Here is a 27,565-nt window from a genome sequence, read left to right as displayed (position 1 = left end):
ATATAATTTATATTTGACACCATAATTTGAACAATATTTCAGTATGATGTCTTGAAAATTATCATCATAAATCGTGTGATCTACTTGCAAATAATCATTGTTGAGTATCATGGATCGCAAAACATAATCAGCATATGGCACTGATTTACCTTTGACCCTATTTCTTATCTTATCTTGACATTGAAGATATTTGGTTTTTAGGTTGTACCTTCCACGATATTATTCTGACATACATAAATACATATAAATACACACCCAACACATATTCATGCATACAATTTACACAAACATGTTCATCCACGGCAATTTAAGCATCACTAAAAAAGCTAGTGTGTACTTGATGCCATAAGTTGTCTCCATGGTTACCGATGACATCACAAGCAAGTCAGCTCAGCAAAAATTCAACTTTGGCCTTCCCAGTTTGTATGACTAAATAGCTCGCATGTCTGACAAAACTCCTGATCTGCCAGATGAAATGATTGTGGGAGAGCTAAATATAGACCAAAGTGCAGAGAAAGGGCGTGGGGCTTCAGTATGTCAATTATTAACTATTAATTAGGGTAAGGGTCATATCCCGTTTCCACAAAAATTAGGCAAGCTTGTGAAACCCTTTTATATTATTTTTCCTGAAAGCCATAACTACATCATTTTAATCATTTACTTCATGTTTCCATTTCCTGTTTCAGAGGTAATTGTTTGAAATCACCTGATTTTTCAGATGGACAACGTACAGTTAGTCACAGGCTAGAAAAAATATGCATACTGATCATATTTTTCTTGGCTCTGTTTTTTATACATGTATTTAAAGCTATAATAGCTGTGATTTAATATGTATTTCCAGCAATTTTGTTCTTTTTTAGAAATATGAAGTTTCTCATACTTCAAAAAACATTTTGGAAAGCCTATTGCTTGTTAGTATGCATTGCCTGATGTTGTAATTTATGATTGAATTTCAATCTGAACTAGAATTCACTTGTCGGCAATAACACTGCAGATTGTGCACAGATCATTCTATTGGCAAGGCCAATATTTTGTACTTTAACACACTAATGGAAGAGAATAAGAAAAAAGTGATTGCCTAATAGAATAAAAATAATTCAGAACAAAAATAATAATACTGAGATCATCAAGGTTACACCCAGTGTCTGAGTTGCCCCACTGACCATGAATCATATTTCATCAAACAGACTGAAATTTCCCAATTTTTATCGATAAAAATTCTGAGTCTATTGACTCAATGAATTGATATTTTGACATGCGAGTCACCTGCAAATAGATAGATATGACATATGGATAGTTGGAGCCGACTGTTAGCAATGTTGTACTTGGCTTCACTTCACCAGACATGCTTGACCTTTGACCTTCAACGGATTTATCAGCACAGTACTTGCAGCAATGATTAAACTTTCACCTAATAAGATACAGCTGACATTCTTTTATTTTTTTTTGTTTCAATAAATCCTCGTTAGTACATCACCTCCTATTCTGAGGGGATAATAAAAGTGGGTACAATCGTCAGGGAGGGGTACAAAATATACAACTTTTAACGTCATTTATCATTCATAATTTGACTGAGTCATGGAATGTCAACTACATGTGTTAATAAAAAAATATCAGAGACAGTAAATGAATGAAATGGATTCCATTTTTGAAATTTACTTTTTCATTTATTTCCCTCTGGTATTCCTTTTCAATATACTGTCTATTGTGACAAACTGTCCGTGTGAGTTGCTCTGAGAATTGCACTTTCAGCCAATCTACTAGGCAAGCCTTTGTTGACACGTGTCATACCGTGACACCGTTACATGAAAAGGACAAGGAGCTGAGTAAGTGACCAACCATGCATCATGATAAATCAGCGAGACCGGTCGTTTACATTTTTAATTGATTTTTAGGATTGAGTCACTGTCATTTCTTTGTTCGGTCGCTGTTTGTCATGTTGTTATGATTACGCCATGGTCTGTGTCACCCGGCGAGAAGCAGACACAATCTGTGTCACCGGCTAGCAGACAGGAAACCAGGGTGTCACCTCTGCGGGTCAAAGATACCACAGAGAATATTTCACTTGCTTCAAAGGGATGCCTGGCAGTTTTGTCACTGGTCCGTACAATTTGGACATACATAGATGTCATTCCAGTCACAAGTTGAAAGACAGTGAGCAATCTTGAAGATATGCTTCCACAGTTATTCTTTGCTAAAAATGGAAGACTATCTCCTCTTGAAATAGAACCACTATAAAATTCCTCACAAACAGGAAGTTGTTAGGATTTCAGTTCCCACCACATCACTTCTGCTATTCCGTTGAAAATATAAAATTTATCAGTCTGCGTCCAGCTGGAGTTTCTAAACCTCTTTTCAGAGTTCCTCTTTTAGTTTCTGTTCGTCAAATCCCCAGAACCAGGTGGGTTTTCCCGACACCTCTCGCTCCCTCGTGGCGAATGAGGAGAAGGATGACACACAGTTGCAGATGTAGAGGTCTGATTTGGCCAAGATTGCGAGATCAACGTGAGGTTCTTTTGGCGTTCTCTGAACCACCTTCACCTGTATTCAACATGGAAGATGTAAGAAATAAAAGCTTAATACTCACTCACACTGTCACTGAAAATATGGGTAAATCATGAACTGCTGTCATTCAGAAAAAAATTCACTCTGGTATTGTACTGTGTCTGAATAAACCTCTAAATACATTCCTGGTGACAAAGTATTTCCGCACAGATTAACAACTGCAAGTGACACAACCACATCAACATTCCTGTAGTCATGGGACCAAACACTAGAGGGCGCCACACGTGAGTTTGCACAGTCATGTAACTGCCAGATGCAGAGCAAAGTGAGCGTTACTGAGGCAAAAACCACATTGACACTGCACTCTTTCCAAAATGGTAACACACAGAACAGCTGTACCTAAAAAAAGTAAAATATAATTACTGAAGGAAATTATATGACACTAGATGCTACATATCAACTATGAAATAAATTGTAGATTTAATTTACCATAAACCTTTCCTTCCTACTAAAGTTATATTTTGTTGTTGTTAATTTTTTTTTTTTTGGGGGGGGGGAGCATGGCTTGTAAGGGGTAGGATTTTCTTGAATATTGAGAAGATTGAAAAGGTGAATAATAAAGCATAAAAATTCAAAAAATTATGATTCTGGTATTCTGCAGATTTCTTGGCATTTTATTTATTTCATCACTAGTATGAAAACACAGATCAACTGCACACCCCATGCCTACCACAGCATGGCGACTGCTGGGAATTTAAGCTGTGGTTCAGAACATGTATCAAATGATGATGATGATCAGCAGTGAGGGCGCTATCAGCAGTTCACTCATGCGTCCTCTGAGTTCCACAAAGATCCAGGCAATTTCTTGAGAAAAGATCATAATATACTCGTCCCACCAGAAAGTTCCTCTTCCAAAATCCATTGTTCACTGTTAATGGCCTTATGGAAAGTATTAACCCTTTGAGCGCCAAAGTCAATTTTTATTGCCTTTATAATATAAAACCAGAGTAATTTTTTTCAGATTTTTGCTAAAATTTTGATAAAGAAATGTAGGCACTGAAATGTGATGTCTTTTTGGTCCAAAATTATCAAAAAAAAATTGCAGACAGATTCATAAAATTTGATAAAATGTTGCACTAAATTTTTGTGGGAAAAAACGCAGCACTCAACAGGTTAAACAAACATTCGTACCTGCACTCTTGTAAAGATTTCTCTGTCAAACTCACTACTTGTATGCTGAAACTTGGCACGTGGGCAGTTGAAACATTGATATATGCATGTAATTTTGCAGAGCAACTGTTTGGTCTCAAAAAATAAGAGAGCTCACCTTGAGACTTTTCAAACTCTTGCTCAGTTCAGATAACAGAGGGTTATCGTCTGTCGCCACAAAGACCCCCTTGGCTTTTGTTTTCTTCACAGCTTTCTTTGTTCTTCTGAGAATGTCCTCCACTGGTGGGAAGCAAATGTTGTAGGTGAGTTTGCCGTGTTCATTCTTGTAACCAAGGCACTGAGGTGAGGCAAACATATGGTTGCCTGTATTGCCTTCATTCACATGGTCACAAGCTTTTTTCTGAAATAAAGCAAAAAATTGTGCAATAAGTTTGAAAACTGGTTTTAAAATATTGTACTACAGTGCTGTATTGTAGACTTGTCGTGGGAAGTGCCATGAAAAGTGTTGTGCAAGTTCCACGTCCTGCAGTATTGCACTGGATGTTTCATTTTGCAAGACTGCCCTCAAGCACACATCAAAAAGATTCTTTTGTTTGCCCGGTTTTTTTGGGTTTTTTTTGTGGGGGGGGGGGGGGGGGGTTGTTCAGAGTGTGCGCATGACAACCGACTTTAGACTCTGGCACTTTGCCAGCAGGTGGAGTTTGAGTTGCAAAGAAACAGTGATTGTTGAACATTTGATTATGTTCAAGTTATGTAGTGCTGACTCAATAACATTCATGCCTGGTAGCACAGACTGACAAACAGATAAACATTCATGAGTACACAAGTTTGTGATATTCCCTGTGACAACCATGACTTGCTGACTTGAATATCGTATGCTCAATATTCTTCCAAGTTTTCCTCATTTGTGTTTTAACTTATATAAAAGTAAAGGAAAGAGAAATGAGATATGCACAATTTTTTTTCTCAAAAAATAAAAACAAGACTAAGTGGTCATGAAGATCAATACAAAAGACACTTCTTCTGAATAGTAAACTTTGCACTTTTACATTATACTACTTGACTCAACAGTTGCGTTAAGAAAACACATACCCAGTCACTGCCATGGCGGAGATGGATTCCCACAAAGGGACCTTCTGGTAAGTTATCTTTTATGAATTCCCTGGCTTGTTTATCAATTGATGTGGACCACTTCAAATACTTGTGCAGTTTCCGATTTTGACTACTGACTGGGAAACTGCCCGGAGCACCGCTGAATGCCAGCACCGGATATTGCGATGGCGGAAACCTGCAATGAAGCCAAATCAGGCAAAATGAATATTTTAATAACAATCACACGGTATTAAAATATTCCTGCTTTTTATGCCTTTGCACAGATTTTTTCCTGTATCAGAACTTTTAATAAAATGCTAAAGATTAAAATTCACATAAATTTAGCAATGTAAAACAATGATTACTGAAGCCTTATATCATTAAATGAACTACTGCAATACAGAGATACAGCAGTAGTCGGGCTATAGGTCAAATTCAGTCCAGTGACAGTGTTCCAGACAGCCTGCCTACCAACATCAGACTGAATGTTTGAGGTGTGGCAGGACAATGGACCCATATCAAAGGCTACATGTGCAGGTATTAAAATACCGTCTAATGTGACCTTTGACCCACAAAAGCCACACCACATCCTGTTGACTTACTTGCTGTCCCACGATTCTTTGATTCCTGCCCTCTGTGAGTCGTAACTCATCGGTCCGTACTGCTCGTAAGAGTCAAAATCAATTTTAAAATTATCCCAGAATGGTCCAAATGGATTGCCGTCTTTCATCATGCACTCCTCTTTAGCTCTTGAAAAACTGTAACAAAACCCTGGATAAATACAAAAAGTATCTGGTATTATTACAAGTCATAGTATTGAAAACAATATCTGCAATAATCTTAGCTGATATACATTCAGCAACCTGGTATGATATTACTTTAATAGTTTAACAAAACTTTGTTGTTCTACAAACTCATTATGTCATACATCTTGAATTTTCATTGATGAAACAAGACCTTTCAGAAACACTGCATGAAAAATAATACCATTTCCGAAAATTATTTCTGTCAGTGTGATTTGCTGTATTTTTACAACTGCAAAGAAAATGTATGTTTCTAACAGAAATATTGCAAAAAATTATTTTTATGCGAGTTTGATTCAGTTTCAAATGTTGAAAGGTGAAAGGTTAACTTACCAATCCTATTGCCAATTGGCCAAATGGTTTCAGAAAATGTTTTCATAAACTTTTCCATTGTGATAACTCTGTGATATTCTTTCAGTGGTTCAATTTTAAAATACGTATCAAAGGGAATTTGATTCTGAAAGAAAAGGTGATAGATATTGATGTACAGTTGTACAGATATTGGGTTGGTGTGGCACATAGACCGTTGGATTGGAGTGGTGCCCAGAATTTTTCAGAAATTCCCTGACACTAGTCACAGATTACAGAAATATATTCAGTGACAGATATTCAGACGCTTAAAATTGTACAGTTGCTGATTTGATCCTTATATAGACTCATTTTGTACTTTGCGGAGTAATTAGAATCTTTTCACTGCCTTGTTTTGTGAAAATTAAAAATTCAAATTTTTTTAGAGTTAACACACGGCTTTTAGGGAATTAAAATTTTAAATTATAGTTACTTTGTCATTGTGTAAACAAATTTGTATGATGACCCCCCAGACTGTTATTCTTGATTTTGAAAGAGAACAGTTTAAAGGGGTTGGTCGTCCCATCTGCAGCTGTGCATACTGTGATCCACACAACTGGTCTATTGTTGTGCACAACATAATCCCAACATCCCTTGTGCATATCCAAAGTTTTAAAATGGCAACTGGACTGAAACCGCGGTGGCTGCAGCCAAAGGAGCTTTACATCAATGAAGGGATGCAACCAAAGTTTGCTTTGATAAAGTTTTGCAGCGATTGGAAAGCTACAAAGCTGGTGAACTGTGAACATGCACGCATCAACTGCTGAATTTGCTGCATGGAATCCAATCGGATTAAAGTCCAATGTAGACATGTTCGATCTTTTATGCTATCCTATTACGTTCTTTATTTTTCTGCAGTCTTCACCTCACTACATCTGAACCTGAGCCATTCGAAGTTCTGTTGAAATCTCGCGATTTCTCAAGCCAATCAGAATACGCGTTACAGAAAGCACTGGAGGAGAGGATAACAAATGAACAGGAGCATGTTGATGAACAGTGTACAGCTTAATGCGCTGAGGAAGCTAGTCTCTGATTGGTTGAGTACTTTACTTTGAAAACAGGAGATTTCCTGTGGCACAGGTTCAGATGAAGTGAACGGCATGCCGAAGAAAAGTGAAGACCAAAGTATGATAGATAGCGCAAAACACCAACCCATCTTTACTTCAGATTTAAATCAGATTGCTTGGAATCTTATCATCAAGAAGAATAAACAATCAGTCTGAAAAATGATCTCCAGACTTACAGATCCTCTACCCGGCCAGGGTGGGTACTCTATCCAAGGAGGTAATATCAAGGTTCTGTCGATAGCTTTGGCAAAACCAAAGGCTCCTAAAAAATGATCAGCTTGGTTACCGAACCGACCTGAGAATGGTGAGAATAAAAATACAAAGAACTGAAAATGTACACTCAAAATATCCATGCATTTGGAAAAGAAAATTCTAATTGCTTGTTTGCCTGTTGTTTATTTTTAACTGACTTGACCTGATGGTAGCAAAATGAACTTGGCCAGGATAGGGGTTTAACCCTTTGAGCGCCAAAGTCAACTTGTTTTGCCTTTATGAAAATACCCCTGTCAATTTTTTTTCAGATTTTTTTCAATAATTTGATATAAAACTGTAGCCAATGAAATGTGATGTCCATTTGGCCCAAAATTATCAAAAAAATTACCGAAAAATTCATAAAAATTGGTAAAATGTTGCACTAAAATTTTGGTGCAAAAAATTATCGCACTCAAAGGGTTAAAGGTATACACTCCCTGTAATCTAAGTATGCCCGTACATATTGTCAAAGAGGCGTTCCTTGGTATTACAAATGCCCAAGTGAGGGCACTGTTTTTAAAAAGCGGCCACCCGCTTAAAATCTGTGATTGGTTAGATTTTCTCTTTCCATGGTCAGGGTTTCATTAAGAGCCGGCAGCCGGCGAAATTGACTGGTTACTCTCACGATTTCGCCGGCTACTTTTTTGGAAAATTTGAACTCTTCCATCGCTGAAATATTTTTTAGCTTCTGAAATGATACGGACAAGTTTCACAAACTGTGTAGTCAAACTTTGCAACGGCTTTTATGTGAAACAAAATTTAGAAGACGAGCGACTACTACGATCGCCTAGTACTACGATGCAGCACGGTCTTGCGTATACTGCCTTAATAAAAATCAGAATTGCAACGGACGATTCTATTGAATACCTGAATTGCTGATCCCGATGTGGTGACCTTTATATACGCCAATATACTTTATATACTTAACCTGTCGGCTGTCATTAGCTCAATTAAAAATGGTCGATGAACAAATGAAGACGGAAGCGATCGCAAAGTCAAGCTTCTCTGTACGATCTTCGGTTTTGAAGTGGACCAAGAAACAGGGAAGGATAATTACGTGGATTTAAACTGTTTTCGAAGACAATGACCTGATTTTTTCTCTCGCGAAAAACTTCCCGACTACAGTTCGAATTTTAGTAAGCCGACGTGCGTTGCACCGTGGTAGGCGTAAATGTCAAGGTATATAACCAGCTGGACGTATTATATACTGCTTTTCGGTCTATCGACGCCAATAAAAACGTCACCCAGAGAGTGGTTAAAATACAATCAGACCACTAAAATTCACTTCAAAAGCGATCGTCAGGTTAAATCCAACTGTGAGCTTCTGAACGTACAAATTTTCATATCCTACATCAAGGTTCTTACTTTGCATACCAATATAGTCAAATAACCTTGAGGGTCTTTGTTTCTATTTGCGAAATATGGTAATGATTGTCAGTTTTTATCGTTATTCTTAAATAAATTATCCTTTTTACCTCCCCAGTGGTATAAAAGTTCTTCATCTACAGATTGCCATACCAAACATCAGGGTTCTCACATTAATTTTAAAGCACAACATTATACATTAATGAAAATTTTCTCATTTACTGTGCTTAAAATATCAGTGTTTCATCCAGGATGGCATCAACAAGGGGAATTTCCCCCTTTAATAGAAAATTTCGGGGGGTTTCACCAATTCATGTGTTCTACTTGTACCGCTACATTTCATTGGGGGGAGTGGTCCGCCTTGACAAATTAATTGGGGTGCCAACATTTCAACAGAGGGGCAATCCCCTAACCCCTGTCTAGATGTAACAGTTATAACATTGTCTACAATATCAAATTTATATCATTAATAATAGTGAATTATTATAGTTTACCTCCCAAAAGCATAGACTGAGGTTCTTAGGTTCTAAGACTTCAGTTTTCTTTGTTCAAAATATCGTCAACATTACCACATTTTATTATTTGTAATTATGAATTATCATATTTAGGCCTAATCTCCCAGGTAAAATGGCTTTTATGATATGAACACAAATTGCCCTGGAACACTGCTGACAATTCTCCTAAAAATACTAGAAATTCATGTGACTGTGAGCTCATTTTTCATAACTCATTTTTCAGGGTTTCCGGCCTTCGGCCGGAGGGGGAACACCCCCTCCCGGACCCTCCCCCACGACGACCGCTTTGTGGTCATGGCAGCTGCAAGCCGCCTACTTTTTCATTCTGGCCCCCTACTTCAAAACTTAATGAAACCCCTGATGTAACTGTGGCAAAATTGGAACAGGTGACAGTATACCTTTTATGAGCTGACTGGACTTCTACACTAACAAACAGGGATGAATGCGATATAGCTGTTTGTTGATCCTCACTCAGAGTGCACAATGATTCCAAATAGGTTGGCAAGTCCACATGTGACTCAAATAAGCGAATAAAAATGCCACACTTACCCATACAGGGGCAATACATAACGTATCCATTTGGATCAACGTTGAGGTCGGTTGAGTTGGCAGTAACCAGAACAAAAGCTGCACTAGACTTCAACAATGATAGCGTCACCAGCAGAATTTGCATTGCTATATGTAGCAACATATTGATCTGTGGATAGTTCATTCTCATACTTAACCTGAAATAGAAAATATTACAGTCAAAAAATGCAACAGATTTGATTTACACTATTGACAGACGTCTGTCAGAGATGACAATTTTGATCTATATGGGCTAGTTGGGCTTCTTACAAAAAATTGGGGTTGACTGTCAGTTTTGGGGAAGGGATGAGTCTGTAATGACACACTGCCTGGAGAAAAGGGGGGGGGGAGTATCATCTTCTGCTGAAAATGTGGATTAATCTTATCATCTACTGTTGACAAAATATTCACATCATTGGTAAATTTCTGCCTCTAATAAAGACATGCATCTTCCTAAAGCAAGGATTTAACAGTTGACTTGTAGTGCTTTGTCTTGCACACTCCTCTAACAGGTCAATCCCCTTTGAAAGCAGACAGCAAATAACACTTCATACTAGACGAAAGTAGGTACAATGTGCTTGCATGATGTAATTTGTGACTACATTGAATTACACCACCTTCCAAACAAACTATTGCTACATCCCAAAGTACCAGTCAAAGGGCTCTCCTTCTAATTTTTGAAGTTGTGCCTGCAAATTAATGTGGTTCAGAAAACATTAGATACCAGAATAGAGATGTTAAGTATCTTACACTGACATGTCTCCATTGCCAACACATGGTTCATCGATACTCAATGAACCAAATTATTGCACATCCCTGCTGACCTTTTTCTCTTCCACAGAGTCCCACAGATATTTCAATTTTCAATTTGTGTACAAACCTTGCACAGAGTTGCTACTGCCGTATGGCATGAGTGCAATTTTCGTCTCACTCAGGCAATGTCTGACCTTTTTCGAATTATTTCAATGAGCGTGATGTTTAGCAAAGGTGTGGAGCTACTAGTCTGAAATTGCAGAAATTTCCAGCAAACTCTTAACTTTTACACCACCTGTGTTTGTTCCGGCAGTTTTCTTTAGTAGATGTTGTAACTATAGACAGTGGCAGTCATTTCAAATATATAAATGAGAATTCATAAATTCCTGAACCTCATTACACCACTGTGTTTTGACCCCCACATGGTGATTGCAGACCTGGTTGTACAGGGCATCCGGAGTGAAAAGGGTAGCAGAAATGTAAACCAGCTATAATCTGTTCCCAAGCAGAATCAGGATAGAACGGAGAGTACCTGTTCATCAAAGGCAATGATATCCTCACCTGGTGGAAAAAATGGCTACAACAGTCACTGGAATTCACGAAGAGGTCAAAAAAAAATTGCTTGCCATTTGAAAGCCCCAAACTCATTGACAAAACCATTCCCACACAACCTTTGCTCACTGACTGATGAACAAACACTCAAACCATTCATTCATTTATAAAACCATACTCACTAAAATGTAACCTTTCAACGGTACCATTTCTACAAATACCACTCACATAAAAAACTTTTTGGCAGCTTTCACATTGTTCAATTATTGCACAAACATTTACACTTTAAATATTATCAGTAATTCAAATTTAATGATAAAACAAATATGATATATTCAGATTTAACAGGTATTGAACAATGCCTGCCCGCTATGGTGATGTCTGACAGAATCATGCAAATACACGCACAGCACAGCAGCTCTTTAAAACATGTCCGAAAGTTTGATTTTCACGAAATAATCATTTTAAATTACATTCTACTGATTGACAAGCTGCCATATTTTATGGTTTCTCCTGAAAAAAATTATAAAGCTAACATTTTAATGTGTCTAAACTCAGCATGTACTGGAAATATGAACAGCTCAGCTCTGCAGCAGTTAAAACAAGGCATCACATTTGTTGGGTTGGACTATACCATTTCACAACAGAGGGGAGACCAATCAGTACGGGAGTGTCACATAGAGTTGTCAACTATTTGCCAGTACCCACACTCACATAAATCTGTATCAGATCAATTTACAATTCAACTGGAAAACAGCCAAAGGATAATGTAATGCACTGATTGAAAATTCAACAGAAACCTGAGACCACAGACACCTGTCTAATCCGGACACATGTGAGTGGGGTCATATCAGTATAAATTACCCCTTATCAGAACACATTTGTAAACAGGGAATATTAGCCATGTTCCTGGATAATTATCTGCAAAGACATGATGTTTTTCTGTTTACTGTTTTTAAATTATTGTTTGTTTTGCAAACAACAGTAAGGAGGTTGAAGAAGACTATCAAAACTTAGTCCATTTAATAGTGTTATGAAATATCCAGAATATTTAGTGTCAAGTCTCCATGCGTACAAGCAGAGGAAAAAACTTAACTTCATACATATGGTGCTACACAGACAGGTTTAAATAACACCAACTTTTGGAATGTTGGTTCAGAATTTCTGTTGAACATTTTGTGGGCTATAGACAGGGTTAGGATTTGACAGCTTGTAAGCAGTTTCACATGACATGAAGTCAAAAAACAGCAGTCCTTTACAAACTAACAGCTGTCAGAACCAATGAATGAATGTCAAAATAGGTATAGTCCCATAACGGCTACAGCTGAGCCATGGCACTGTGCAGGGAGCAGTGTGGCGATGTACAGACAGCACAGTCAACACTGCTTTGTGTTTGACGTGGCAGCCTTTGCAGGTTTCCATATTCGAGTAGCTGTGGGGAAAATTGACGTCTGCCCCAGCTACTGTGGAATCATCAGCGGTGTGTTGAGCGCGTCGAGGGAAGGCTTGTATGTTTGTTGATTTGCGATTTTCGCCCAGATCAGAGTCCCTCAATAATTTACGAGTGTATGGAGGGATCGATGCTGAACGCTGTATACTGAATGAAATGCTTTACATCCACAGGTGCAACAACATGTTCCGCAAAGGAAACCTCAGGAACTCTACTGCACCGCAACGGAATCTCTCGTTACGTGAAATCGGAGATCTCAGAAAAATAACTGAAATATTAGATTTCCACTTGCCCTCATACGTAAACAAGACAGCACACGACATGTTCCAAGCCTGTCTTACAGATATCTTGAGTGCAATAATTCGATGGGAAGTTGCACGTCACAACTTGCAAACTTCACACTTTTCATTGAGAAACAAAACGATACATGTAACTTACCGAACGTTCCAAGATTTCAGAACCTCGTAACTGTAATTTTGACGGTTCAAATATTAAAAAGGCGAGACAAGATTACACAGGTCGGATGTTTTAAAACTATGTACACGTGCGCTTAAAGTAATGGCCACGCGTTCAGTTTGCAAGCCGTAACAAGAGGAACTTCTCATTTTGAGTTGGCAGTTTATACAACTCTTTCCACGTTTTACCTGGATCCTGAAATTACTTCCGCCTCTGAATCACCCCATGAGGGCGCCCTGTCGCATTCAAACTGGGAGCTCGAACAGGGAAAGGATATGCCTTGAACTCTATGACAGTTACCCCCGCGCCGCCGCTTTGTTTCAGGTTATTCATTTGTATATTGTTTTAACCCTACTTTGCGTATTTAGACGTGACGTAGAATCAAGTAAACGATTGACACGTGCAAGAAAACCAAAATTTGATAAATAATTATTCAAAAACGTGTTGTGTCCTTGATAGCTTTTTTACCTTACCTGTAAAGTGTTGGACATGTTCTTTCTTGTGATCAGTTCTGAGTACAGTGAAACACAAAGGGAATGGGTCGATTGTGATAATACTTTTTCCAGCCGTAAAAAGTAATGTCAGACACAAAGCATACAATTTCTGATAGTTATCTATATTCGTTCTTGGAATCATTTTGATATATGAACAAACTTTTGTCTGACAGAAATGGTTGCTATTGTTTATCGTAATTATCACGCTTAAATTGACACGTTTAATCGTTTGTTTAAATATTAATAATGAAAAGTTGTTTTAAGTTGTTCCACACTAAAGAATACAATGAAGGAGACATTTTTTATGATCATAGAAGCCGCTTATGTCAGATTTACAAGCATTTCAAGTTCAAGAAGATGATTGCAATTCGCTCTAATGGGGCCTTCTCTATGTAAACACAGTTCAAGTTCAGACCATGTCCACACATAAGAGTCTCTGAAGCTGGAACCCAGTAATGTCTCCAAAGCATATTCTAACAATCAGATAATATTCATTTCTCTATTTATTATTTATTCATTATTTGTTTGTCTGTTTGTTTGCTTTCGTTTATTCATCTATTAAAATATCTCCCAATACATTTGTATATTTATTCATTCGTTTTTGTTAGTGAAATTGTGTGTCTATATTTATTTATTAAATTAATTATTTATTGATTTCATAAAATTTAATATTCTAATCACTGAATTGTTCCGTCTGTCGAAGGGACCTCCGCTGGGGAACGCTGACGAGCGCCCTCGTAGGACAATCATGCAAGATCAAAATATTCAAAATGGCAGCCTCCACTGAAAACAGCATGACGATCTCGTTAGAGTTCAGGTAAGCGGTACATCTGCTTATCGTGTAAAAGTAGAAGGAATCATCACGATATACCACCATTGAAAGGCTTTCTATAGATAGATACTCAGCCCTATCACTCTGTTGGTTGTGTTGTGTTACTGAATTAATGGAGATGCTGCAACTCCATTGCCATTGGTTCGGCAGAGACACAACTTTCACTGTAGTCCGTGGGCTAGAGGGGGTCTACGTGCATCCGCCCACAGGATAACAAAACCTGTATTTTTTAGAACCCTTGGATCCCTAGAATACGAAATGGAATTTTAACAGAAAAAATATAGGGATGGAATAGCTGTTATGGTCATGTTTTGAAGGTACCGCAAAATCACGATTTTCCAAGCCAAATGCATTTTCGTCAAATCTGTCTTCTTGTAAGTCATGTGCTGAGCTCATTTTTTAACATAACCTCACTTGTTTGGTATCATTAGAAAGGGAATTTATTCCTCTTTAAGATGACATATTGCACTATGCAATATCTTCTACAGTTTTTGTCAAATATAACCAAAACTTACCCCTTACCCCAAAATTTAACATTCAAATTACAGTAAATCTCAAATTCTACCAATTTTTTAGCTAGGCATAATAAAAAATGCAATGCTTTGTCTGAAATCTGTTTTATTTGATACAGGGACATGTCAGAAATATCAAATAGACTTTTAACAGAAAAATATTGGAATCTACAGCTGTAACAGTCATATTTTGAAGGGTACCGCAAATAACAGTGTTGCAGATTTGCATGCATTTTTGTTAAAACTGTCTTCCTATAAGTTATCTGCTGAGCTTGTTTTTGAATATAACCTGTTTGTTAGGTATCATTAGAAAGATAATTTACTAATCTTTAGAATGATATATTGTAACATGCAATATCTTCCGTAGTTTTCATGATATAACCAAAACTTACCCCTTACCCAAAGTTTACATTGAAAATTTCAGTCATAGCTAAAACCAAATTCTACAATTTTTTTAGCTTGACACAAAAATCTGGCCGTTTTTGCTATTAAATCTATTTTATTTGGTACAGGGACATGTCAGAAATATCAAATAGACTTTTAACAGAAAAAATATTAGGAATCTACAGCTGTAACAGTCATATTTTGAAGGGTACCGCAAAATAACAGTGTTGCAGATTTGCATGCATTTTTGTTAAAACTGTCTTCCTATAAGTTATCTGCTGAGCTTGTTTTTGAATATAACCTGGTTTGTTAGGTATCATTAGAAAGATAATTTACTAATCTTCAGAATGACATATTGTAACATGCAATATATTGTATAGTTTTCATGATATATAACCAAAACTTACCCCTTACCCCAAAATTTACATTGAAAATTTCAGTCATAGCTAAAACAAAATTCTACTATTTTTTCGGCTTGACACAAAAAGCTGGCCATTTTTGCTATTAAATCTATTTTATTTGGTACAGGGACATGTCAGAAATATCAAATAGACTTTTAACAGAAAAAATATTAGGAATCTACAGCTGTAACAGTCATATTTTGAAGGGTACCGCAAAATAACAGTGTTGCAGATTTGCATGCATTTTTGTTAAAACTGTCTTCCTATAAGTTATCTGCTGAGCTTGTTTTTGAATATAACCTGGCTTGTTAGGTATCATTAGAAAGATAATTTACTAATCTTCAGAATGATATATTGTAACATGCAATATCTTCCATAGTTTTCATGATATATAACCAAAACTTACCCCTTACCCCAAAGTTTACATTGAAAATTTCAGTCATAGCTAAAACCAAATTCTACAATCTTTTTAGCTTGACACAAAAAATCTGGCCGTTTTTGCTATTAAATCTATTTTATTTGGTACAGGGACATGTCAGAAATATCAAATAGACTTTTAACAGAAAAGAGATTGGAATTCTGTAGTTGTAACAGTCATATTTTTGAGGGTACCGCAAAATAACAGTGTTGCAGATTTGCATGCATTTTTGTTAAAACTGTCTTCCTATAAGTTATCTGCTGAGCTTGTTTTTGAATATAACCTGGTTTGTTAGGTATCATTAGAAAGATAATTTACTAATCTTTAGAATGATATATTGTAACATGCAATATCTTCCATAGTTTTCATGATATATAACCAAAACTTACCCCTTACCCCAAAGTTTACATTGAAAATTTCAGTCATAGCTAAAACCAAATTCTACAATCTTTTTAGCTTGACACAAAAAATCTGGCCGTTTTTGCTATTAAATCTATTTTATTTGGTACAGGGACATGTCAAAAATATCAAATAGACTTTTAACAGAAAAAAGATTGGAATTCTGTAGTTGTAACAGTCAGATTTTGAAGGGTACAGCAAAATCTCAGTATTCCTGATTCGCATGCGTTTTTGTTAAATCTGTCATCTTATAAGTCATCTATTGATTATAACGGGGTTTGTTTAGTGTCATTGGAAAGGTAATAAACTGGTATTTACAATAAAATATTGTAACAGGCAATATCTTGTATAGTTTTCATGGAATATGACCAAAACGTACCCCATACCCCAAGGTTTATATTGAAAGTACTGTCATAGATAACGTGATCAATTTCCGTGAATTTTTAGCTAGACATGATAAAAATAGCTCTGTTTCGGTATTAAATCTGTTGTATATGGTACTGGGTCATGTAAGAAATGTGAAATAGACTTTTAATAGAAAAAATATTTGGACTGTATAGTTGTAACAGCCATATTTTGAAGGGAAATGCAAAGTCGCAGTACCGCAAACTGGCACCTTTTTTGTTAAATTCTTCTTCTTATAAGTCATCTGCTGAACTTATTTTGTGACACAACCTGGCTTGTGAGGTATCATTAGTAGGGCAATTTATTCTTCTCTAAGATGACATATTGTAATATACAATGTCATTCATACTTTTCCTGGAATATGGTCAAACTTTACCCCATACCCAAAAAGTTCAAATCGCAAATTACTGCTCATCTTAAATTCTACCATTTTTTGCTGCACATAATACAAAAGGCAATTCTTATAAAATCTGATTTATTTGTTACAAAAGTATGTCACAAGTATAAAATTAACTTTTAACGGAAAGATAATACAATTTAGTAGCCACTTGGATCATTTTTGGAGAAGGAACCCATACATTGCAAATGTATGTGTTTCGGCAAAATTGCCCTGATACCTGGGTACCCTTCCAAATATGATCCAAAAGGCTACAAAATCATATTATGTTCCTGTGAAAAGTTAATTTCATATTTGTAACATACTCTTTTAACAAAAACACAGATTTCATAGATTCATACAAGCATTGCCTTTGGTATGTAAAGTTAATAAATTGTAAAAAAGGTAGAGTTTCAGATTTGCAGTAATTTGCTGTGTAAACCTTGGGGTATGGGGTAAGCTTTGGTCCTATTTCATGAAACCTAAACAAGACATTCCATATTACAATATGTCATTTTAAAGACTAGTAAATTACCTTTCTATTGATACCTAACAAGCCAGGTTATGTCAAAAATCAAGCTCAGCAGATGACTTATAAGAAGACAAATTTAACAAAAAAGCAAGCGAGTTTTCAATACTGTGATTTTGCGAGACCCTTCAAAATATGACTGTTACAGCTGTAGAGTCCCAATATATTTTCTGTTAAAAGTCTATTTCATATTTTTGACATTCCCCAGTACCAAATAAAAAGATTTTATAAAGCATTGGCCTTATTTGTTATGTCTAGCTAGAAAATTGGTAGAATTTGACGATAGCTACGAAAGTAATTTTCGATATAAACTTTGTCGTATGGGGTAAGTTTTCGTCATATTCCATGAAAACTGTATAAGATATGGCATATAACAATATGTCATTTTAAAAAGTAGTAAATAAGCTTTTCAATGGTACCAAATAAACATGGTTATGTTATAAAATAAGCGCAGCAGATGACCTACAATGGGACAAAGTTAACAAAAACACATATGAGTCTGCACTGCTGTGATTTTGCAGTACTCCACAGAATATGCCTGTTACAGCCATAGGATCCCAATATTCTTTCTGTTAAAAGTCTATTTCATATTTCTGACATGTTCCTGTACCAAATAAAACAGATTTAATAGCAAAAACGGGCAGATTTTATATGTCTACGTTAAAAATGGTAGAATTTGGTTTTAGCTATGACTGAAATTTTCAATGTAAACTTTGGGGTATGGGGTAAGTTTTGGTTATATATCATGAAAACTATAGAAGATATTGCATGTTACAATATGTCATTCTAAAGATTAGTAAATTATCTTTCTAATGATACCTAACAAACCAGGTTATATTCAAAAACAAGCTCAGCAGATAATTATAGGAAGACAGTTTTAACAAAAATGCATGCGAATCAGGAATACTGAGATTTTGCTGTACCCTTCAAAATCTGACTGTTATAACTACAGAATTCCAATCTTTTTCTGTTAAAGTCTATTGATATTTCTGACATGTCCCTGTACCAAATAAAATAGATTTAATAGCAAAAACGGCCAGATTTTTTGTGTCAAGTTAAAAAGATTGTAGAATTTGGTTTTAGCTATGACTGAATTTTCAATGTAAACTTTGGGGTAAGGGTAAGTTTTGGTTATATATCATGAAAACTATGAAAGATATTGCATGTTACAATATATCATTCTAAAGATTAGTAAATTATCTTTCTAATGATACCTAACAAACCAGGTTATATTCAAAAACAAGCTCAGCAGATAACTTATAGGAAGACAGTTTTAACAAAAATGCATGCAAATCTGTAACTGTTATTTTGCGGTACCCTCAAAATATGACTGTTACAACTACAGAATTCCAATCTTTTTTCTGTTAAAAGTCTATTTGATATTTCTGACATGTCCCTGTACCAAATAAAATAGATTTAATAGCAAAAACGGCCAGATTTTTTGTGTCAAGCTAAAAAATTGTAGAATTTGGTTTTAGCTATGACTGAAATTTTCAATGTAAACTTTGGGGTAAGGGGTAAGTTTTGGTTATATATCATGAAAACTATAGAAGATATTGCATGTTACAATATATCATTCTGAAGATTAGTAAATTATCTTTCTAATGATACCTAACAAACCAGGTTATATTCAAAACAAGCTCAGCAGATAACTTATAGGAAGACATTTTAACAAAAATGCATGCAAATCTGCACACTGTTATTTTGCGGTACCCTTCAAAATATGACTGTTACAGCTGTAGATTCCTAATATTTTTTCTGTTAAAAGTCTATTTGATATTTCTGACATGTCCTTGTACCAAATAAAATAGATTTAATAGCAAAAACGGCCAGATTTTTTGTGTCAAGCTAAAAAAATTGTAGAATTTGGTTTTAGCTTTGACTGCAATTTTTAATGTAAACTTTGGGGTATGGGGTAAGTTTTGGTTATATATCATGAAAACTATACAAGATATTGCATGTTACAATATGTCATTCTGAAGATTAGTAAATTATCTTTCTAATGATACCTAACAAACCAGGTTATATTCAAAAACAAGCTCAGCAGATAACTTATAGGAAGACAGTTTTAACAAAAATGCATGCAAATCTGCAACACTGTTATTTTGCGGTACCCTTCAAAATATGACTGTTACAGCTGTAGATTCCCAATATTTTTTCTGTTAAAAGTCTATTTGATATTTCTGACATGTCCCTGTACCAAATAAAATAGATTTAATAGCAAAAACGGCCAGATTTTGTGTGTCAAGTTAAAAAGATTGTAGAATTTGGTCTTAGCTTTGACTGCAATTTTCAATGTAAACTTTGGGGTAAGGGGTAAGTTTTGGTTATATATCATAAAAACTATAGAAGATATTGCATGTTACAATATATCATTCTAAAGATTAGTAAATTACCTTTCTAATGATACCTAACAACCAGGTTATATTCAAAAACAAGCTCAGCAGATAACTTATAGGAAGACAGTTTTAACAAAAATGCATGCATATCTGCAACACTGTATTTTGCGGTACCCTAAAAATATGACTGTTACAGCTGTAGATTCCCAATATTTTTTCTGTAAAAAGTCTACTTGATATTTCTGACATGTTTCTGTATCAAATAAAACAGATTTCAGACAAAACATTGCATTTTTTATTATGCCTAGCTAAAAAATTGGTAGAATTTGAGATTTACTATAATTTTCAATGTAAATTTTGGGGTAAGGGGTAAGTTTTGGTTATATTTGACAAAAACTGTAGAAGATATTGCATAGTGCAATATGTCATCTTAAAGAGGAATAAATTCCCTTTCTAATGATACCAAACAAGTGAGGTTATGTTAAAAAATGAGCTCAGCACATGACTTACAAGAAGACAGATTTGACGAAAATGCATTTGCTTGAAAAATCGTGATTTTGCGGTACCCTTCAAAACATGACCATAACAGCTATTCCATCCCTATATTTTTTCTGTTAAAATTCCATTTCGTATTCTAGGGATCCCAAGGGTTCTGAAAAATACAGGTTTGTTATCCTGTGGGAGGGGTGCACGTAGACCCCCTCTAGCCCACGGCCTACTGACCATGGATGTAAAAAATAGGTCCTGACGATGACAGTTCCAAGTTGTATAAGTGTAAATTTGATACATTAAAAACAATAGTATCAGTAGGACATCGAACAGATGACCAAAAAATCACTTGGAAGTCAGTCCAAGCAGTTTAACCAAGGCATGTTGCCCTCCATAGATACCCATGGCATAACAAATAAATGAAACTCATTCTTAGGGGAGGGAGTGTAGCTCTATCTCCACTGTTTTATGCAAATTTTTATCAGTTTTATGCCGTGTATTCACTATGGAAACCATGTGCTTTAGTGGGGGTTTTTTTAATGTTTATTTTTCAAAATTCTGTCAGCAGTTTAAACTTCCTACAACCTACTCCAGCCATTGTCTTCCAGAGAAACACCGATCCCATACCAAAGTCGTTATCGTCTCACTGTGACAATTTGTAATTACAATAAATCTAAGTAACAGCAACACCTACTTCATTAGCAAGTACTACTTCATTAGTAACTTACTATTTTTATACATATACCTTTTCAGTGGCGGTGCAGAGTTATTGTTCGACAAAGTCAAGAAACACAGTGTGAATTTAGACAAATCACATCACCCGTGTAAGTATCATACTATCAATGAACACCACGTCCTAGTTCAGTGTCTGTTTGAATCATGATTAAATGATGTTTTCCACATTCAACAAATAAATTTAAAACTTGACATACAGTCAGCCATTTGGCATTCTCTTTACATAATCATTGTGTTATGATACAACTTGGGAGAAAAATAGATTCAATCTGACTTTGCTTCATTGTATGCTAATTATGTAGCTTATAGTAGACATCACAAATACCATGATCAGGATCCATTGAAATGCTTCTGAAAAATCTCAGGTCAAATACTGGCATAAAAAATTACATATGGACACTCCTTTGTGGTCCTGCCCTCATGCAGCAGGTATCTGTAATGTATAATATTTGATTGCTGTAGATATGGCAGCTACACAGACTTCTGCATCTTGGGGTGCAATCAGTCCGATGAAGAGGTCAGTCTGCTCAGATGAAAGCAATATTTATAAAAAAGCCAAAATTTAGGCTATGCAAAAGGGACAGCCGAGCAGTGCCACCGGAAAATCAAGTTGCTGAAACTCAGATACAAGGAAGCTGTAGACAGCAACAGACAAAGTGGTACAGGGAGCATCTTGATGTCTTTCTTCGAGGAACTGTCTCAAAACCAAACACAAACCACAACAACATTGTTCATGCCCATCATCTTGCATTGCTGTATACTTGGTCATATGCACATTTTGAACTGGAGAGGGCCCATTGAGTTAGCTAGGACACCTTAACACAGACATGTTTGCAAATCACAAATAATGTATGTACTGAATAAAATAATGTACACTTTAAAGAGGCACTCCCATTCGGTAACATTTTTTAAAACACATTTTTTTAATGCCAACGGTCGTTATTTGACGTGGCGACTGCGTGCGGATCGCGAGATATCGATAAAAACATGTCCCGAGCGTATTTTCACATCCCGAAGTTTTACGATCGTTTCTGATTATGACGCGAAATCCACCGAAGGTTTGTTGTTGTGCTGATTGACGATATTCTAGGGAGACCATAATAAGTTCGAACGACGCAATTTTACCTCCCACTGCGAAGACTTTATACACAGCATTATGCCCTTACCACAGGTCAGTTTTTGAAAACTTCTTCTTAGCTTTGTCGTTGTCATTATTCTAAATCAGTTGTATTTATTTTTAACCAATACCACATAAACATAAGTTTTTACGTGTTAAATATTAGCCGCCTCCGATGACTACATTTTGTCGTCTGCCACACAGTACGTGTGGTTCGCCGCGCGCGTGGTATGCGTCTATGCATACCATGCGGTGGCCGCTATGTATCAACCGCACGTAACTGGGCTAGTCACCTATGCGAATTCTGGTGGAATCAGCAAAAATTGTTTTTCGTTTTATCACCAAGTCAGTAAGACTCAGCTTTCTCCCAGGGGCATGACCGATCACCGAAGCAAGTGGTACTGTGGCGTACAGCAGCGTCAGTGTAGACTCGTACTCCATAGCTTAGTTGACAATGGCCCCAGTGCCGAATTTGATGTTTGGAAGCTGAATTTAGGTGGGCCACCGGAATTCAAACTTTTACTTTTTTGAAGACATGTTTTTATCGATATCTCGCGATCCGCGCGCAGTCGCCACGTCAAATATCGACCGTTGGCACTAAAAAAATGTGTTTTAAAAATGTTACCAAATGGGAGTGCCACTTTAAGAAAGGTTTGAATTATTTTTGTGTTGAACCAACAGGGACTATCAAGAAGTTACTAGTTTGGATAAAGGACAATTTACTGAAAGAAAGGCCAGAATTATTCCTGCAGGGTGATACCGTGTAAGTGATCTACAACTGATATTGATCATATGACATCAAGAGGCTGCATCCGTTTTGTCATTACTGATCTGTGACGTATCTGTGCTATTTCAGTTTTCCACTCAGCCTATACTGACTGTCAGTACCTACTGTGTTCTGTGTCAGTTTATGTGGAAACACAAATTCAGTAATAATATTTCAACTATACACCAACAGACCTAGCAAGCTTGCTGTTGTGTCACCTCTTCAGTTGGTATAATCATTGTCGTTAATTTGGACTTTCAGAAATAGTACGGATGACCCCGGTCATGCTGTGACTCTACCGTAACTATAGGTTTCTTGAAAATAAAACATAATTAATTAGTGATAGACTTCATCAAGAGGGGGACCTAACGTTTTTCGTCTGTGTAAGTGACCCGGCCTAATTTTTCAACTCAAGAAGGGATTTATAGAGTTCCATTTGTACAGTAACTGAGTAGTTCAACAACACTGACATATATAGTTCAGTTGGCCCTCTCAAAGTCAGTGTTTTGTACATTAAAGATAAAATATCTGTGTGATGTTTTGTTTCTCAACAGACGACCTGGTATTCTTGTTCTCGTAAACGATGCAGATTGGGAGTTATTGGTGAGTCTGTCAGCATGTAATCATTTCATTTACTTATCATGCCAGGTAGACTGGAAGTGCTGTCACTGGGGGGCGCTCTGCACAATCCTCTTCTCTCAAGGAGCACACACAAAATGCCCTTGACTGCAATATCTTATGTTCATTCCAGACTGCTTGAACTGTACATTTGTTTCCCAAAGCTGACACAGATGTATCACGTGTAACTTTTACAGCATACCTGTTTCCTGAATGTCGATTACCTCGAACAAACTGTCAGTTTAATTCAGCCAACACTAACACTAAATGATGTCACATTTTGTAATTTGTATGCAAAAAAAAATACTTGTCCAAATATTTTCAGGTTTATGGAAATTATGTTTAGATTAATGACGAAAAGTGGTAGTATTTTATTACCATTATGCATGTGGTGGTTGTTTATACTCCAACCCACCTGTGGTGGCGCTATTCAACAAAGCTCTGGGGGTGTAGACATGGCATGATTTCACATATATCTTAAGTCAGGTTGTTGTTCAGTACCGTATGTTGTAAGAGTCTCTCATGGAACAGATTGGTGTATAATGGAATATAAATAGCAAAGATTGGTCTATCATAGATAAAATACCACAATCAGATGAGCGTGAGATGTTAAAGTGATCAGAATGGTATTTTTCATAGATTGAATGACTGCATGGTTTTTCAACCATAGTTATGAGATCAGTACTTTATGGTCTTGATTTCACCAAACCACTAATTTAATCCCTCAACGTCAACTGTTTAAACAGAAATCACTTTCAAATCCTGCCATATCAGGTCATTCTGGTCACCTGTCATTTTGTAAACTGGCAAACTCTGTAATTTAATTCACTTTTGTTGATGCTGTTGTTGTTTATTTGTTTGTTTGCTTATTTGTTTCAGGGTGAATTGGACTATGAAATAGAAGAAAACGACACGATAGTGTTTATTTCAACATTACACGGAGGATGAAGATCATACGTTATACATAATTTTAATGTGTAAATATTTGTATTATAAAAACATTCATCAATGAGCTTTTTACTTCATTTAATTTAAGTTTTGATTGTCTGAATATGGCAGTGAGAAAGTGGACATGATCTCACATCTATTGGATGCCAGTATTAATTTCATGCTGCTTAGTACTTGCAAATGCAGACACATCATGAAAGGTAAAACATCTCAGGGTTTCCTTGTGATCCTCTAAGCTTTAAATGAGCCCTGCAATTTGGCTGGAAGAAATCAAACTTTTTGTCTGCAAAGTCAGTGTTTTCGTCAGTCAGGTTCACTATCATGGTGTCTTTATGTGAAGAGTTGCAATCGGCGTGAAAATTGCAGTAAATATTAGCTGATTGAAATCTCAACTGGAAACACTGGAGTGATAAGGAATACAATCAACAATTTGGACATGACTTTGTCTTCGATACATTAGCACTGAGTTTAGAATGATGTACAATTGTATACTGCCAAGTTTTAACAAGGCTGTCAGCTGCATCTGGGCAAAGGAAACTGCCACCTCAGCAGTTTTGTCATGTTTGGCATCACACATTTGGTTAATCTGGGGACAGATTTTGTTGCCAAACTCAATTTTTAGTCAAATATAAGGATTTGGTATGCGAGCACTTGACACAGTGTAATTTAGTTTTCCCTACATCTATAACTAACTATCAAAAGGAATAAAATATGCAAAATCCCAACTGATTTCCTGCTGCCAAAACTACCATGCCAGGATGGTTTTCATAAACAGCATAGTCAAAGTATAAAATTATGGTTCAATTGTGAATAGAAGGCAAAGACTTGCAAACTTTGTGTCAAAGAAACTCACAAAACAGATTGCAGCCATATCTGGTCATAGATGTTATCCTTTGGAAGACTGCTTGAAATCAAATAGAAAGATTTCAACCTTTCTTCCCACATCGTGAGTCATAACTGAATGAGAGTAGATTATTGTCAATTCCAGTGTTGTAAACTTGGCATTGACCTTTGACAATCATTTTCAAGCCATTTTCTCCCAAATACAGTTAGCTCCAGAATTCCAGCTTCTGCCCACATTTACAACTGCAAAGTAGAGGTACTCGTACAAGGCTCTGTTATTGATGCAAAGATGTGAATATACAAGGGGGGAAACGCTTTTTTTGGAGGGGTTGATTTTTTCATACAATGAAAAAGATACAGTCATTACATTTGTTCCTCTGTAGAAATGTTTTAGCTATAGTCTGAATAAACTGTATTTGCTTCAGACAAAAATGGCTTTGGTGACTGTATTGGCATTGGATCAAATCCAATAAATACTTTTATCAATAACTGTAACCTTTTATGCCATGCTGGTGTGTGGTGACCTAAACTTTAAAGAAACATTGAATGATGCCTATATATTTATGAGGTAATTTTTTTGAGAGAAACCTTTTTCAAGTGACAATAATGTCAAAAATGCCATTAAGAAGGTGATCACCACTGCATTCTATTTTTTTGGAGTGGGTTGTTGGGCTGCTCAAATCTCGGGAGAACCAAGAGAATTAATTGTGGCATGTTAATTAGTCCATAGAGACGCTTTCTTGGCAGGCCACTCTTTAAAAAAACGCTCAGCGGTGACTTGTGATTTATTTTCGATGAAATTTGTGCTTTTTGTGAAATATAATTTCTTGTTTGACTTTCAAAGTCGCGCGAAATTTCCAAGTGTTGAACTTGTCCGCACTGGCTGTATCTTTGTATCAGCCAAAAATTGTGGTGGAAACGTGATAAGGGAGTATGTGTGCCTCGAAAGTGAAAGACTTAAACTTTTGCTATAAATTTCCTCAGGAATCTTTCAATCAATCTCTTGCAAAATCAAGAATAAAAATCGGGGGGTCACCGCGCAATTTTATTACCGGAGAAACAATTACTCAAAATTTACCGATACTTGAAATTTAAAATGGCCGCCATCCCTGTGTCACTCCTAAGCAGAAAAATACAATTTTCGATTTTCAAAAAACTAAGACGGTGAAAACTTTTCTTATACCAAGAACTTTAAAAATGAGCCCCCACAAGTCGTAGATCAGAAAAGAATTGTAAAAGTTTGAGAGTCCGCGTCCCGAAGTGGGTTGTGAACAATGACATCGCATGCTGCACTCATTGTGTTGGCAAGACCATAGAGCTAGAAGAGGTCCCCTTGGTAAGACCAATGTTTTGTGTTTCAACATACTCATAGTTGTGGAAGATAAAGAAAAAATGTACCTGTCCTCTAGATGAAAAATAATGGATACTTTGTATCAAAATTTACAGCTAGTGTCCGTTTCAGTCGACCTTCCAACATACTAAGTGATTCTTATGACTTTTTTGGTAAATGATATCAATATGGTGGGTAATCGCACTTTCACTATTGTCGCAGCTTGAGTATATCGACCTCAAATTTACCACAGAATGGGAGTCGATAATCACCTGCATATAACCCATTCAAAGGTCAGTAATTGCGTGAATATCGTCCATTCACAGGTCAATAACTGCATGAACATAACCCATTCATAGTCATTATTAATCATTATTGCCCGCATTCAAGATGGCTTCTTTTTAAAGTTTATGATTGGCACAGCTTTTCACCGAGAGCTCATTCCACTCGGGGGAGGTAACAGTAACTTTTGATACAAATCACGTGCTAACGTTTAATGTTGCTGTTTTGTTCACAATAAATTCCCCAGTGTTTAAATATAGTATATGGCTTGCAAGCATTGAATCGAAATAATTTAAATTCCTCTTTGATGTAATCAGCACACCTTGCTAGATTATTTGACATGCTACTGACTCCAGAGATATTCCTGTGACTCCCAAATAATTCCCATTTTACATGCAAAGTGTAGGCCTGAATCCTTGAAATATCAAGATATTACCGACTTAACTCCAACCA

General features: G+C 36.3%; 2 protein-coding genes across 4 annotated transcripts; one reads left to right on the top strand and one right to left on the bottom strand.

Moving 5' to 3' along the window:
• Positions 1–1,420: 1,420 nt before the first annotated feature.
• LOC139114058 (GDP-fucose protein O-fucosyltransferase 1-like) lies at positions 1,421–13,214 on the bottom strand. Of its 3 annotated transcripts, none has more exons than XM_070675554.1 (8): positions 13,084–13,214; positions 9,667–9,842; positions 7,162–7,280; positions 5,904–6,027; positions 5,370–5,538; positions 4,768–4,963; positions 3,833–4,075; positions 1,421–2,541 (listed from the first exon to the last, which is right to left on the bottom strand). In XM_070675554.1, exons 2-8 carry the CDS (start codon positions 9,833–9,835, stop codon positions 2,356–2,358), a joined length of 1,206 nt encoding a protein of 401 aa, XP_070531655.1. In that variant the 5' UTR covers positions 9,836–9,842; positions 13,084–13,214; the 3' UTR covers positions 1,421–2,355. The 3 variants fall into 3 exon arrangements, with proteins under 3 accessions (XP_070531655.1, XP_070531653.1, XP_070531654.1); XM_070675552.1 differs by lacking the exon at positions 13,084–13,214 and adding an exon at positions 12,878–13,056; XM_070675553.1 differs by lacking the exon at positions 13,084–13,214 and adding an exon at positions 12,732–12,882.
• On the top strand, positions 13,077–27,364 carry LOC139114059 (ubiquitin-related modifier 1-like). Its single transcript, XM_070675555.1, has 5 exons — positions 13,077–14,206; positions 21,227–21,297; positions 23,007–23,088; positions 23,646–23,694; positions 24,589–27,364. The coding sequence occupies exons 1-5, from the start codon at positions 14,160–14,162 to the stop codon at positions 24,655–24,657; spliced, it is 318 nt and encodes a 105-aa protein (XP_070531656.1). The 5' UTR covers positions 13,077–14,159; the 3' UTR covers positions 24,658–27,364.
• Positions 27,365–27,565: the final 201 nt, after the last annotated feature.

The sequence above is a fragment of the Ptychodera flava genome, chromosome 16 (assembly GCF_041260155.1).
Source record: "Ptychodera flava strain L36383 chromosome 16, AS_Pfla_20210202, whole genome shotgun sequence".
Lineage (NCBI taxonomy): Eukaryota > Metazoa > Hemichordata > Enteropneusta > Ptychoderidae > Ptychodera > Ptychodera flava.
This window is presented reverse-complemented; position numbering and strand designations above follow the sequence as displayed.

Excerpts from the sequence above, each read along its gene's own strand:
- LOC139114058 (XM_070675554.1), bottom strand. The coding sequence starts at position 9,835 with ATGAGAATGAACTATCCACAGATCAATATGTTGCTACATATAGCAATG. Across the intron at positions 6,028-7,161 it reads CCTGGCCGGGTAGAGGATCT|AATCAAATTCCCTTTGATAC; the intron begins GTAAGTCTGGAG and ends CTTTTCTTTCAG. Across the intron at positions 4,076-4,767 it reads TCCGCCATGGCAGTGACTGG|AAAAAAGCTTGTGACCATGT; the intron begins GTATGTGTTTTC and ends GCTTTATTTCAG.
- LOC139114059 (XM_070675555.1), top strand. The coding sequence starts at position 14,160 with ATGGCAGCCTCCACTGAAAACAGCATGACGATCTCGTTAGAGTTCAG. Across the intron at positions 21,298-23,006 it reads AGACAAATCACATCACCCGT|GGACTATCAAGAAGTTACTA; the intron begins GTAAGTATCATA and ends TTGAACCAACAG. Across the intron at positions 23,089-23,645 it reads TTCCTGCAGGGTGATACCGT|ACGACCTGGTATTCTTGTTC; the intron begins GTAAGTGATCTA and ends GTTTCTCAACAG.